Source organism: Bos taurus, chromosome 1 (genome assembly GCF_002263795.3).
Source record: "Bos taurus isolate L1 Dominette 01449 registration number 42190680 breed Hereford chromosome 1, ARS-UCD2.0, whole genome shotgun sequence".
Taxonomy (NCBI): domain Eukaryota; kingdom Metazoa; phylum Chordata; class Mammalia; order Artiodactyla; family Bovidae; genus Bos; species Bos taurus.
In genome coordinates, this window is record NC_037328.1 from 5,194,204 (window position 1) to 5,209,983 (window position 15,780).

The window sequence follows — 15,780 nt, forward strand, 5'->3', positions numbered from 1 at the left end:
GAATTACTTCTAACTAATATTATACAGAAAAATTGATGAAACATTTGATTGTTTATGTGATTATGTTATATAAAATTATATGTGATTATAGTGCCCATCTTGGGCTTTACTCATAGTTCAGCTGGTAAAGAATCTGCCTGCAGTACAGGAGACCTGGGTTCAACTCCTGAGTCAGGAAGATCCCCTGGAGAAGGAAATGGCAGCACAGTCCAGTATTTTTGTCTAGAGAATCCCATTGATGGAGGGTTCATGCGGTTGGAAGAGTTGGACAGGATTTAGTGACTAAACCACCACCACCACAGTGCCTAACTGGAGTGTTTTCCCTCCATTTTGGGCTTTGAAAAGACAAGCAAACGTGTAAGGAACTACAGGCAGCCTCCTGAAGCTGAGAGTGGCCTCTAACAGTCAGCTTACAAATGCCTCCCACCAAAAGTCAGTGTTTTGCACCCCCAGTTACACAACCACACAGAATGGAATTCAGCCCAAGATAAGTCTGTAGGTAATACTGAATGTCAAATAACTGACCTAAAAACTAGGATTGCTCTTTGGATTGATTACTTTTATTAGATCAACAAACAAACAAGCTCCAGGATGAAAGCATCAAGGTAGTTACTATGATATCATCAGTCTAATGAAAGAAGAAGTCTTGAGTTCACAGGAAAATTTCACTTTATGCACTTAATGAGGTAAGTTCTGGGAAATGTATAGGTTAGATGGTAGGTCCACAATAGACCACATTAAACTTCCATGATGCAGCCTAATCATCATCCAGGGGAAAGATACAGAACATGAGGGCTTCAGAACTGGTGAATCCTGGTGTCCGGGTGTAGAGGATGAGAGTCTTCCATGGTGTCCTCAACAGTAGTAGCCAAAGCCAGAGCCATAGCCGCATCCATAGCCACAGCCACAGAGAGAGCGGGAGCCATAGCCGTAGCCACAGCCATAGCCACAGCCCAGCCTGCGGAAGCCAGAGCCGTAGCAGGAGCCATAGCCACAGCCCAGCCTGCGGAAGCCAGAGCCATAGCAGGAGCCATAGCCACAGCCCAGGCCTCCATAGCTGTAGCTTCCACAGCCGAGACCACCATAGTAGTTTCCGTAGTAGCCACACATGGTGTGGGTGGTTGAGGTTGTTCTCGGGTGGAGAAGGAGAGTAGAAGTGTCACTTGAGTGTGGACATTTCTCCCTGCAGAGGGCCTTTTATATGCCCTCAGTGTGGGTGTGACCCACCACACCTTCATGCCATTGGCTAACTTTATGACCACTCTAATTAGTTTGTTGCTCACAACCATATCATGAAACAACAGGGAAATTCAGCAGGCTTGTTGTGTTGACATCCCAGTTTGGATTCCTCTTATTTAATTGAGCGTTTGGATGAGAGGAGACATACACTCATACCTACACTGTCCTGCCCCAAAGTATTATATGTGTTCATTTTAAGCTTCTAGAACCATCCTTCATGTCAAGAAAAAAGACTTTTTAGGACTTTTCAAATAATTTTATTATTTTATAACCTTTCACAAAGAATAATATTTCTATTGTTTCATACATTTTTATTCTTCCATCATCAAAATTATCACTTTCTTAAGATATTTAATGTCTTTATATATTTAAGCAATATTGTCTTTCATGACATAATATTGACAGTCATTTTAATAAACATACTTGAAATAAAATTTCAAGGCAATCAGTTCTGAACAAAATGTCTTCTACTTTCTTACTTATATCAATGATCTAACTTTCATTTATGTTCAGCTTCCACTGAAGGATGTGAAATAGAAGTCATTTTCTGGAATCCAATTTCTGTATTTCCTAATTGTCTATACAGTGATTAGTTAATATTCTATATAAGTATCCAATAGGATTCAGTTCAGTTCAGTTTAGTCATTCAGTCGTGTCTGACTCTTTGCGACCCCATGAATCACAGCACGCCAGGCCTCCATGTCCATTACCAACTCCCAGGGTTCACTCAAACTCATGTCCATAGAGTCGGTGATGCCATCCAGCCATTTCATCCTCTGTTGTCCCCTTCTTCTCCTGCCCCCAATCCCTCCCAGCATCAGAGTCTTTTCCAATGAGTCAACTCTTCCCATGAGGTGGCCAAAGCACTGGAGTTTCAGCTTTAGCATCATTCCTTCCAAAGAAATCTCAGGGTGGATCTCCTTCAGAATGGACTGGTTGGATCTCCTTGCAGTCCAAGGGACTCTCAAGAGTCTTCTCCAACACCACAGTCCAAAAACATCAATTCTTCAGCTCTCAGCTTTCTTCACAGTCCAACTCTCACATCCATACGTGACCACTGGACAAACCATAGCCTTGACTAGATGGACCTTTGTTGGCAAAGTAATGTCTCTGCTTTTCAATATGCTATCTAGGTTGGTCATAACTTTTCTTCCAAGGAGTGTCTTTTGATTTCATAGCTGCAGTCACCATCTGCAGTATTTTGGAGCCCCCCAAAATAAAGTCTGAACCTGTTTCCACTGTTTCCCCATCTATTTCCCATGAAGTAATGGCACCCGATGCCATGATCTTAATTTTCTGAATGTTGAGCTTTAAGCCAATTTTTTCACTCTCCACTGTCACTTTCATCAAGAGGCTTTTGAGTTCCTCTTCACTTTCTGCCATAAGGGTGGTGTCATCTGCATATCTGAGGTTATTGATATTTCTCCAATTTCTCCAATATTTCTCTTGATTCCAGCTTGTGCTTCTTCCAGCCCAGCATTTCTCATGATGTACTCTGCATATAGGTTAAATAAGCAGCGTGACAATATACAGCCTTGACGTACTCCTTTTTCTATTTGGAACCAGTCTGTAGTTCCATGTCCAGTTCTAACTGTTGCTTCCTGACCTGCATACAAATTTCTCAAGAGGCAGGTCAGGTGGTCTGGTACTCCCATCTTTTTCAGAATTTTCCACAGTTTATTGTGATCCACACAGTCAAAGGCTTTGGCATAGTCAATAAAGCAGAAATAGATGGTTTTCTGGAACTCTCTTTCTTTTTCAATGATCCAGTGGATGTTGGAAATTTGATCTCTGGTTCCTCTGCCTTTTCTAAAAGCAGGTTGAACATCAGGAAGTTCACGGTTCACGTATTACTGAAGCCTGGCTTGGAGAATTTTGAGCATTACTTTACTAGCATGTGAGATGAGTGCAATTGTGTGGTAGTTTGAGCATTCTTTGGCATTGCCTTTCTTTGGGGTTGGAATGAAAACTGAGTTTTCCAGTCCTGTGGCCATTGCTCAGTTTTCCAAATTTGCTGGCATATTGAGTGTAGCACTTTCACAGCATCATTTTTCAGGATTTGAAATAGCTCAACGGGAATTCCATCACCTCCACTAGCTTTGTTCGTAGTGATGCTTTCTAAGGCCCACTTGACTTCACATTCCAGGATGTCTGGCTCTAGGTGAGTGATCACACCTTCATGATTATCTGGGTCGTGAAGATCTTTTTTGTACAGTTCTTCTGTGTATTCTTGCCACCTCTTCTTAATATTTTCTGCTTCTATTAGGTCCATACCTTTTCTGTCCTTTATCGAGCCCATCTTTGCACGAAATGTTCCCTTGGTATCTCTAATTTTCTTGAGGAGATCTCTAGTCTTTCCCATTCTGTTGTTTTCCTCTACTTCTTTGTATTGATCACTTAGGAAGGCTTTCTTATCTCTTCCTGCTATTCTTTGGAACTCTGCATTCAGATGCTTATATCTTTCCTTTTCTCCTTTGCTTTTTGCTTCTCTTCTTTTCACAGCTATTTGTAAGGCCTCCCCAGACAGCCATTTTGCTTTTTTGCATTTCTTTTCCATGGGAATGGTCTTGATCCCTGTTTCCGGTACAATGTTACGAACCTCATTCCATAGTTCATCAGGCACTCTATCTATCAGATCTAGTCCCTTAAATCTATTTCACTTCCACTGTATAATCATAAGGGATTTGATTTAGGTCATACCTGAATGGTCTAGTGGTTTTCCCTACTTTCTTCAATTTAAGTCTGAATTTGGCAATAAGGAGTTCATGATCTGAGCCACAGTCAGCTCCTGGTCTTGTTTCTGTTGACTGTATAGAGTTTCTCCATCTTTGGCTGCAAAGAATATAATCAATCTGATTTTGGTGTTGACCATCTGGTGACGTCCATGTGTAGAGTCTTCTCTTGTGTTGTTGTTGGAAGAGAGTGTTTGTTATGACCAGTGCATTTTCTTGGCAAAACTCTATTAGTCTTTGCCCTGCTTCATTCTGTATTCCAAGGCCAAATTTGCATGTTACTCCAGGTGTTTTTGCATTCCAGTCCCCTATAATGAAAAGGACATCTTTTTTGGGTGTTAGTTCTAAAAGGTCTTGTAGGTCTTCATAGAACCGTTCAACTACAGCTTCTTCAGCATTACTGGTTGGGGCATAGACTTGGATTACTGTGATATTGAATGGTGTCCTTGGAAACGAGCAGAGATCATTCTGTGGTTTTTGAGATTGCATCCAAGTACTGCATTTTGGACTCTTTTGTTGACCATGATGGCTACTCCATTTCTTCTGAGGGATTCCTGCCCGCAGTAGTAGATATAATGGTCATCTGAGTTAAATTCACCCATTCCAGTCCATTCCAGTCCATTTTAGTTTGCTGATTCCTAGAATGTCGACGTTCACTCTTGCCATCTCTTGTTTGACCACTTCCAATTTTCTTTGTTTCAGTGACCTGACATTCCAGGTTCCTTTGCTGGAAAGGAAGGGATGCTTTTACAGCATCAGACCTTGCTTCTATCACCAGTCACATCCACAGCTGGGAATTCTTTTTGCTTTGGCTCCATCCCTTCATTCTTCCTGGAGTTATTTCTCCACTGATCTCCAGTAGCATATTGGGCACCTACTGACCTGGGGAGTTTCTTTTTCAGTATCCTGTCATTTTGCCTTTTCATACTGTTCATGGAGTTCTCAAGGCAAGAATACTGAAGTGGTTTGCCATTCCCTTCTCCAGTGGACCACATTCTGTCAGACCTCTCTACCATTAGCACCATGTTTTGTGATAATAATGATAATTAGATAAAAACAGCTTCTTTCTCAAAACATTCGCTCAGTAAGCTCTGTAACCTGCTGAGCTCTCTTGCATAGCGCTTGAATTTCAACTGTGTGTGTGTGTGTTCAGTCATGTTCAACTCTTGGTGACCACGTGGACCCAATAGGCTTCTCTGTCCAGGGATTTTTCAGGCAAGAACACTGGAGTAGGTTGTCATTTCCTATTCCAGGGGATCTTCCCAATTCAGGGATTTAATCCATATCTTCCATGTCTCCTGCATTGGCAGGTGGATTCTTCTACCACTGAGCCACCTGGGAAGCCCCCTATCTTCATTCAAATCAGTGAGACAACTCAACATTTTGGGTAGCCAAAGTAGGAGTGGTATTATAGTTTAAAACTGTATTTCTGCACCTTTAGCAAAATGCATGTGGGAAAGCAGCATTATTTATACATTCACTAGATTTCTTATATTCTATGATAATTGTTATTCAAAATATGTTTATATGTCTCTTTACCTAGGTTCTGGACTTCCCTGGTGGCTCAGACTGTAAAGTGTCTGCCTACAATGCAGGAGACGAGTTCAATCCCTGAGTCGGGAAGATCCCCTGGAGAAGGAAATGACAACCCACTCCAGTATTCTTGCCTGGAAAATCCCATGGATGGAGAAGCCTGGTAGGCTACAGTCCATGGGGTTGCAAAGAGTCGGACACAACTGAGTGACTTCACTTTCATTTTACCTAGATTTAGACAGGGTTTAGAGAGTGGAATTTGGGGCTGGTTTGCATTGCAATGAAGGTGGTTTGAAAAGTTGGACATCCTATACATTTTAATCAACTCTCTCTGCAGAGTATTAGAGTATCGATACAGATTTTTCAAATCACCTGATTCATTTAACATCATAGCTATTTGAAACAAGTCAAAATAAAATCATATATTAATGAAATAGAAAAATGTTTTCTTGCTAATGATCAGACCAACACAGTCATCTGTTCAGTCATTATGTATTTTTGAATGTACTTTCTATGTGTGTTTCATGTTAGATGAAGTTTTGTAAAGTAAACATGCTATTGTGACATTCAGTTTGCTATCACTGGATCGAGATATTATAAGCAGAGGACTTCTTCACTACATCATATACAAATTTCTTATACAGAAAATAATAGTAGGTTCAGCTTCCATAGTTCAGAGTCAATCAAACAATGTTTTTAGTAAAAACTAGTTGAAACAACATGATGATTATTCTTCTTCAAGAATATTTAAGTCTTAGAACATTGCCTAATTTTGATGTGTGAATTTTCCAGTTAATCAAAAATAAAAATAAAACCTATAATTAACTTGTTTTTTGTATTTGATTAAAAAGGATGAGAATACATTTTTTGTGTGTGTGCAAAACAAGTTCCAAATTACAACATTTACTAAGTTTTTTCTCCTCATATTTACTTCAAGGAGTGAATTTCTTTCTCATGAAGAACTAAATTGTTCTCTCTGATCATAGCAGTAAGAGCTTTGTACAACATCACTCTTTTTTGCCTATTCTTTTCTGGTGTGTCATTTTGAGTATACTCAATTCTCAAATATATTCTGAAATTAAAAATAAAACAAGCTTTATTTCACTCTGCATATCCTTCAAGTAAGCCCCATTGTTATATTCTGCTTCATTAAAAAGAAAATCACAAGTGTATTTCCATTTTAATATTTCTTTACCTTTTCAGTCATCTTTTCTGGTCTTTGGCCTCAGCTACTCTACTGAGATGCAGAGATCAAGACTTCAGGACCTCAGGCTTGTCAAATCCACAGGTCAAGTTATTATTTAACTCAGCCTCTGAATACATTTAGGTCCACCAGCCTCTCTTTTCAACCCTAAAATGTTCCAACATTTAGCCTCACCCTGTATACACACCTTTGGTTCATTTCTAGCCTCAGCAACTTCTTCTTCTCAGTATCCTCTTTTTATTAACTTTTTATTTTATAATAGAGTATAGTTGGTTAATAATGTTGTGTTAGTTTCAGGTATACAGCAAAGTGATTCAGTTATACATATACATGTATGTATTCTTTTTAACCAACATGGGCCTACTGTATAGCACAGGGAACTCATCTCAGTATTCTCTAATAACCCAAATGGGAAAATAATTTGAAGAAGTATCCTATCTTTAATCTACTCAGACTTTGTCCTCAAATGTTGGAGTGCCCAGTGACGTGTTTGTCCCATGTATAGTCCTTCAGTTCAGTTCGGTTCAGTCACTCAGTCGTGTCCGACTCTCTGTGACCCCATTAATTACAGGACGCCAGGCCTCCCTGTCCATTACCAACTCCTGGAGTTCACTCAGACTCATGTCCATTGAGTCGGTGATGCCATCCAGCCATCTCATCCTCTGTCGTCCCTTTCTCCTCCTGCCCCAATCCCTCCCAGCATCAGGGTCTTTTCCAATGAGTCAACTCTTCACATCAGGTGGCCAAAGTATTGGAGTTTCAGCTTTAGTGTCAGTCCTTCCAATGAACACACAGGACTGATCTCCTTTAGGATGGACTTGTTGGATCTCCTTGGTCTCTACCTAAACTCCACCTAAAGTTTAGTTGGTTGCATTTAGAATGCATTTTTTTCTCCAATCAATTTTAATTTCATTTTCAATCTATTATTTCATATATATTTTTTCATATATATATCCAGTATTATTCTATATATCTGCAAATTAACACTGATATCTTCATAGATTAATATCATTAGAAATTTAACAAGACATATATACATTCATGATTCTCTATACTACCTAGCCTGTTTTATTTACTTATTTTTCTATATCTCAAAGCATGTATGGCACAAATCAAGTCATGAACCTCCTTTAAAGTATTCTTTCAATGTCTTCCCACATCAAGAATGCTAGAGTAAATGCTAGACATGCAGTTACATTTCAATTTCAGAATATTAAAATGCAGATGTGAAATACAGAAAATTGAGTTTCCCAAACATCGCAAGGGGAACTCTTATGCTTAAATTATTTGTTTATCTGACATTCAAGTGTAACGGTTGACTTGCATCTTCATTTGCTGTCTCTGGCACAGAAAATCTAGCAACCCTAATCCAATGTATCACAACCACGATCACTGCCCTGTTCTCATCTACTAATGTCCTTCGTCTTCATTACAATCCACAGATCTTAGTGGCTTTTCAGCTCTCCAGATGGAGCTAGCTCGTTTCTACCATAAACTCTCTGCCCCGGAGCTCTTTGACTTACAGAAGGAGTAGCTTACCTTCTCTCTTGGTTCTCTCAGAGAGATATTATCTGAGTACCTAGTTTAAAGGAATCCCTCACCAATAACTCTTGTAATTGCCCTTAATCCACCTTGATGAAATATTTATATATACTCACTGCTATCAGAAATTGTCTCAATCACTTTTTTACTATTTGCCTGTCTTGAATTTCCTAACCTGGATTAATCTAGAATATAAACTCCACAACCTTGCCTTCCAAGTTCACTGCTCTAACCCCAGTGCTGTAGCAGTGCCCAGTATACACTTAATATAGTTCTTAATAGTTCTTAGTAATGATTGATATATGAAGAAGTCATAAATGATCAAATTAATGAAATGGAAGAGTACTTTTTATTTTGAACTTCATGTACTAAAATAATGCATTTAGATTTAGTGAATGTTGCCAAAAGCATACAAAAAATTCACATATAATCGTTACTCAGTGTCTCTTCGTGTTAACATCTTTCATAATCATAAAACATTCATCAAATTAAAGAAATTAACTTTGTATAATACTATTAGTATGGATTTTTGCTTTACTGTTATTGTCTATTGGTGTCTTTTGTTGTCCTGGGTCCCAGTTCTCATTTTCTGTTGTGTATATTTTTAGTCTTCTCCTATTAGTAACAATTCCTTTTGATTTCCTTGGAAATTCTGTGAAGAGTCAGATATTTTGTGAATATTTCACAAATTGGGTTTGTCTGAAGTATTCTCATACCTCGGCTGAGGTCACCATTTTTGGCAAGAATTCTGGAAGAAGTGTGCCGTTTTCAGTGCGACATATTGGGGAGCACACTAGTCAGTAAATCAGTGAAAGCTTTGGGAGTCATTTTTTAAACTCAGATTTTTCTGATAGGATAAGTGCTCCTTCCTTTCTGTATAATCTATAGTTATAGGGTTTACCTTTAGCTTCCCTATGCTCGTTTTGTGTCCATTGTAAAATTATAGATACATGTCTATGTGAAGTATAAACCAAAGTGCAGTGTGTAACACTGTTCTTCAAAAAATGATAAAACACTTATCATTGTTATTCAATGTTAAACAAGTGAATTCTGACACCATGTCTTTCCTCTCACAAACTCTCCACCCTTCTCTTCCCTTTTAAAACCATCCTTATACTTCTAAGACTGTGCATGGGCAGACAGAAAGAGGATATTATTAAAAAGAAACTAAGGTTTTCCTCTGGAGAATCCCTTGGACAACAGGGAGATCAAACCAGTCCATCTTAAAGGAAATATACCCTGAATATTCATTGGAAGGGCTGATGCTGAAGCTGAAGCTCTAATACTTTGGCCACCTGATGCAAAGAACTGACTCACTGGAAAAGACCCTAATGCTGGGAAAGACTGAGGGCAGGAGAAGAAGAGGGTAACAGAGGATGAGATGGTTGGATGGCATCACTGAATCAATAGGCACGAGTTTGAGCAACCTCTCGGAAATACTAAAGTACAGGGAAGTCTGGTGTGCTTCAGTCCATGGGGCCGCAAAGAGTCGGACATGACTTAATGACTGAAAAACAACAATGTTTTCAACAGGTATGCTATGCATGAGTTATATGATCTCATGGTAGTTAGTTACACAGTTAAATTTGGAATCAGAAATAAACAAGCCACTGAATTAGGAGAAGAACCTCTCATTAGAGTATGATTTCATTCATGCATCCTGACGCAGAGCATAGATGTCTTGTTTTGGATACTCTGGTTATGAGGAATCCTTGAGATAGTTTTAATGCCAGTTAGTTTGGAATGTGAGTGCAACAGTGGCTGGGGTTGCCCCTCATACCACTTAGTTGGTATACATGATGCTATGCAGATTATAAATTTAAAACTCTTGAAACAGAATCTGCTCTTCAACTGAGCCTTCTTCTCCTCACATCATGAACTACTGCAGCAACTACTATGGAGACCTGGGCTCTGGTCATGGCAACCTGGGATGTGAATATGGATGTGCTACAGTAGCTGTGCATATACATGCTACCCTCCATGCTGCTATGGAAGATACTAGTCTTCTGGCTTCTGAGAAATTCTAGACTGCTCATCTATTCAGGGCGTGATCTTATGAGGCCCATGTTTACCTCCTGCATTAATTATAATAAATATGTTCTTGTCTGTTTAAACAGTTACTGCTGCTGCTGTTAAGTCACTTCAGTCGTGTCGGACTCTGAATGACCCCTTGCGACCCCATAGATGGCAACCCACCAGGCTCCCCCGTCCCTGGGATTCTCCAGGCAAGAACACTGGAGTGGGTTGCCTTTTCCTTCTCCAATGCATGAAAGTGAAAAGTGAAAGGGAATTCGCTCAGTCTTGTCCATCTCTTAGCGACCCCATGGAATACAGCCTACCAGGCTCCTCCATTCATGGGATTTTCCAGGCAAGAGTACTGGAGTGGGGTGCTATTGCCTTCTCTGTAAACAGTTACTACTGAATCTTAAACTACCATGCAACATCAGACCTTTGTTGATTGAATTGCCTGAGCTTCTAACAATTAAAAAAAATGCTCATTTGATCTTTTATTACTCTTACATAATTGAATGAAAACAACCTTAACCATTTCCCTTTGGGAAAATGTCTAAATTCATTATTCAAGAGAGGTAACCAATTTTTCACATTATTATGCTTCTGTGAATAATTATATATTATTTTGGGGGGCTCCAAAATCACTGCAGATGGTGACTTCAGCCATGAAATTAAAAGACGCTTGCTCCTTGGAAGAAAAACTATGACCAACCTAGATAGCATATTGAAAAGTAGATACATTACTTTGCCAACAAAGGTCCTTCTAGTCAAAGCTATGGTTTTTCCAGTAGTCATGTATGGGTGTGAGAGTTGGACTATAAAGAAAGTTGAGCCCTGAAGAACTGATGCTTTTGACCTGTGGTGTTGGAGAAGACTCTTGAGAGTCCCTTGGACAGCAAGGAGATCAAACCAGTCAATTCTAAAGGAAATCAGTCCTGAATATTCATTGAAAGGACTGATGCTGAAGCTGAAGCTCCAATACTTTGGTAGCCTGATGCAAAGAACTGACTCATTGGAAAAGACACTGATAACAGGAAAGATTGAAGGCAAGAGGTGAAGGGAGTGACAGAGGATGAGATGTTTGGATGGCATCACTGACTCACAGGATATGAGTTTGAGAAAGCTCTGGGAGTTGGTGATGGACAGGGAAGCCTGGCTGGCTGCAGTCTATGGAACTGCAAAGAGTTGGATGCAACTGAGTGACTGAACTGAAGGATATCCGAGGACTATTGTTAACTACGTTGATCTAACCAAAGCCATATCTTTGGTATATCTAGTTTGGTTAAAGATTTGGGAAAGTAGTACCCCTCTTCTTACCACTCAATGATACTATTTTAGTATCTTATTCTTTATTGATGCTTACTATTTGAATGTGTCTCTAGACAGATGTAATTTTTTGTTCTAATTTTATATTACTGCTTTTTCTTTTCTTCACTGAGAACATGTACTTGAACTCAGATATTGAAGCTGTACATTTTTCTCTGAGAATGGCTTTCTGTCATTCTCATTTTTTCACAAGAAAATACAGAATTTATGGTCTGTTTCACTGAAACTTTGAAAGGGTCAGTCAATCTGTTTGCGTTTTGGAAAGAGATCTGTTGTGTTCCATAATCAGGCATTGGCTTGGGTAGACTAAAATCATGCATACCTCAAGGAGGAGATCAAGATGGTAGAACAGAGGACCCTGACTCTTCCTGGGAACATACCAAGAGCAGACCTACATGTGAACAATTCTCAGTGGAATCAACTGGAGATTTGCAGAAAGAATCTTATACGATTAAGGCTGTAAAGAGTGACCCACAGTGCTTGGGTAGGTGAGGGAACAAAGCAATTAGTTCAGGACCTGTGTCTCTTGAGGGAACACAGAAGTAGAGTGGTTACTACAGCTTCATAGATTCTCCCTGAGGACCAACCAATTTGAACCACACACTGGGCACCCAGCACTGGTGTTTGATACCTGGAAAATGCATTCATTTGGCTGGTTTGAAGGCCAGTGGACTGGCAGTGAGGTTGTGAGGAAACTGGTCTCTGCTTGTGAAGATGGTGCATACTCTTGCTTACTCATGAAACAAGATTGAGAGTGCCTAGGACTGTGACTGGTTTCCCATGACCACTGCAGGGTGCTCTCCAGCCCACACAAAGTGCCTGATCCAGTCCCCTTTGCTCTGCTGGCAGTTCCCCACTAGGGTGAAGGCTGCCACTGCTGAGAAGAGTGTGCCATTGAAGGGGACAGAGCTGGCTTGGACCCAATACTGCATCTGAACAGGATGGGAGTAGACATTGTTGGCACTCTCAAGGTGGTAGATCAGAACTCTGACTTGTATGCTAGGTCCACCACAAAGTGGGCTCCTGCCCATCCTAGGGGTCTGCTCTGGCCTCTCTTATTCCAGTTTTGTTCTCTTTTTGAGCAAATGTATACCAGTGCTGGGGTGGCGCTTAGAGGAACTCAGCTCAGATCTGACCCTCGGGGCTTTGGAACCCGATCCTGCCCCCATAGGGTGGGGTAGGACATTGCATATAGGAGAAGCCTCTGCTTGCCCCTGGCCCTGCCTCTAGCCCCTTCATCTCTAGCCCCACCTCTGATTAAGATGATAACTACTGGCACACATTGGGGAAAGACATGAGCTGTACTCACTTCATATCCAGCTCTCCCACCAAAGCCCCTGGGCACACACAAACTGTAAACCGACACATCCTTGTCTTTGTGTAGACACACCTTCAAGGCTTTGAGGGATAATTATTTCACATAATTCCATAGAGTCAGAGAGAGTAAAGCAAAATCAGAAAACAATTTGATTCTGGAAAGAGATCTGTTGTGTTTCATAATCAGGCAGTGACTTGGGGTAGACTAAAATCATGCATACCTCAAGGAGGAGATCAAGATGGTAGAACAGAGGACCCTGGGCAATTTGTTTCAAATGAAACAACAACAACAACAGAAGACAGGTCACTAATGAAACAGAGATAAGTGATTCATAGATACATTTTAAAGTATTAGTAATGAGAATAGAACCTGAAATAGGGAAAATGATGCATGAAAACAGTGATAACTTTAATGAGGAACTGTAAAATATGAAAAAGAACCAGTGAGAGCTGATGATTACAATAACTGAAATGAGAAACACAGTAGAAAGAAATCACAGCAGACTAAATGATACAGAAGAACATATAAATGATCTGGAAGACAGAAAAGGGGGAATAACCTAGTCAAAACAGAAAACAAGAAAACAAATTAAAAATTAAAGCAATAAATCAAGCATACTAATATATGCATAATATGGATCCCAGAAGGAAAAGAGAAAGAAAAGGGGGATCAAATTAATTAGATGAAATTATGACTGAAAAATACTCAAACATGAAGAAACAGATATCCAGGCACAGGAAGCACAGAGTCCCAAACAAAATGAACTCAAAGGGATCCACATGAACATATTGTAATTAAATGGCAAAAGTTAAAGATAAAGAGGGGATTCTAAAGATGGCATAAAGTGTGATATACAAAGGAGACCTGATATGGCTGCAAGCTGTCAGTTTCTGATTTTTTTCTGCAGAAACTTAGTAGACCAGAACTGAGTGTCATGATGTATTAAAAGTGCTGGAAGGAAAAACTTACAACCTAGCCCACTCTACCCAGCAAGATTATTATTCAGAATTAAAGGAGAGGTAAAGAACTTCTTGGACAAGCAAAATCTAAGAGTTCATCGATACAATTAACAAACTAACCCTAAAACAAACATTAAAAGGTCAGCTCTAAATGGAAAAGAAAAGGTTACAATAAGAAGTAAGAATATGTAGGAAAAGAAAATTCTCTCTAGTAAAGGCAAATATATAGTAAGGGTATGGATTAAACAGTTAAATAAGCTACAACAAAGATTAAAATACAAAAATCTGTAAAATAGACTATAAAAACAATAAACAGTTAACAGATAAGCATGAAGATATAAAATATTATGGAAACACAATATATAGGGGAGAAGAGTAAGCAAAAATGTAGATCTTTAAAATGTGTTTGAATTAAATGACTACCAGTTTTAAACAAGTACATATAGTTATAGGTCAACATATATGAATCCCATGGTAACCACAAATCAAAACCCTACAATATACACACAAAAACTAGACATAAGAGAACACAAATATATCTCTAATGAAAATTGTAAACTATAAGGGAAGAAATTTATAGAAGAAAAGTACAGAGAAGAGCTACAAAAAACTAGAGAACAAGTAGCAAAATGACAATAAGTACATACTTATTAATAATAATTTTAAATATCAATGGGTTAAATGTTCCAATTAAAGACATGGCTGAATGGATAAAACCATACAAACAAAAAACCTCAAGACCCGTCTACATGCTGCTTACAAGAGAATCACTTCAGAGCTAAAGCCACAGAAACTGAAAGTGAGGGGTGGAAAAATGTATCTCATGCAAATGGAAACAAAAGACTGGAGTAAAAATACTCACATGAGACAAGACAAAAAGGGGCCATTGTTTCATGATAATATAATCGATATAAGAGGATATACCATTGCTTACCATGTATGCAACAAGTATAGGAGCAGCTAAATGCATACACTAAATATTAAAAGGCATAAAGGGAAAACTGACAATAATACAATAAAAATATGGGACTATAATATCCCACTTACATCAATGGACAGATCATTTACACAAAAAATTGATTAGGTAACAGTGGTGCTAAGTGACACATTAGACCGGTTAGATTAACAGACAGCAACAGGAAAGAATTCTGAATTTGGGTGAATTTCACTGTATCTCATTTAATGAAGTAAATTCAGGGAATGTATAGATTAGATGGGAGGTTAGCAACAGGTGTCACTAAACTTCCATGATATAGGGTTATCATGACCCAGGGGAAAGGCACAGAACATGAAGTGTTCAGAACTGGTGAATCCTGACATCCAGGTATACAGGATGAGCGTCTTCCATTGCAACCTCAATAGGAGTAGCCAAATCCAGGGCCATAGCCCGAGCCACAGACGTAGCGAGAACCACAGACACCAGCCAGGCCTCCATAGCTATGGTTGCCGTACCCGCGGCCCCCACAGTAGTTTCTGTAGTAGCCAGTCATGTTGTTGCTTGTTCCTCTTTGGGTAAGCAAGGAGGGTACATTCCTTTAGTCTGGACATTTCCCTTTGCAGACAGCCTTTTTATGCCTGAGGTGTGGGTGGGCTAATTTTATGACTAATATAGTTAGTGTGTTGTTTCAAGACTGGAACATAATGCCTTAAGGTATTATGGAGGTTTGCTGTAACCAACTGAAGTCTTTTAATAAGATGGTATAGTCACACTTACAAAACTATCTTTCATAACAAGTCTTCACTTTAACATTCTATAACCAGATATTACATAAACAGGGAGCATTTTCAATTGTTTCATTTGACTTACAGTTGATCACAAATAATTCTTTTTTGTTCTTGACCTCCTAAAATTTTGCACCCTTCCATAACATAGTTCTAACCCTTATTTTAGTCCAAACAGTGATGTCCTACTTA

The 15,780-nt window shown here is 39.2% G+C and overlaps 1 protein-coding gene across 1 annotated transcript; it reads right to left on the reverse strand.

Annotated features, from left to right (window-relative positions):
* Positions 1-538: 538 nt before the first annotated feature.
* On the reverse strand, positions 539-1,189 carry LOC618359 (keratin-associated protein 6-1). The gene has a single exon (XM_002684627.5). The coding sequence runs from the start codon at positions 1,108-1,110 to the stop codon at positions 856-858; it is 255 nt and encodes an 84-aa protein (XP_002684673.2). The 5' UTR covers positions 1,111-1,189; the 3' UTR covers positions 539-855.
* Between the last annotated feature and the right edge of the window lie 14,591 nt (positions 1,190-15,780).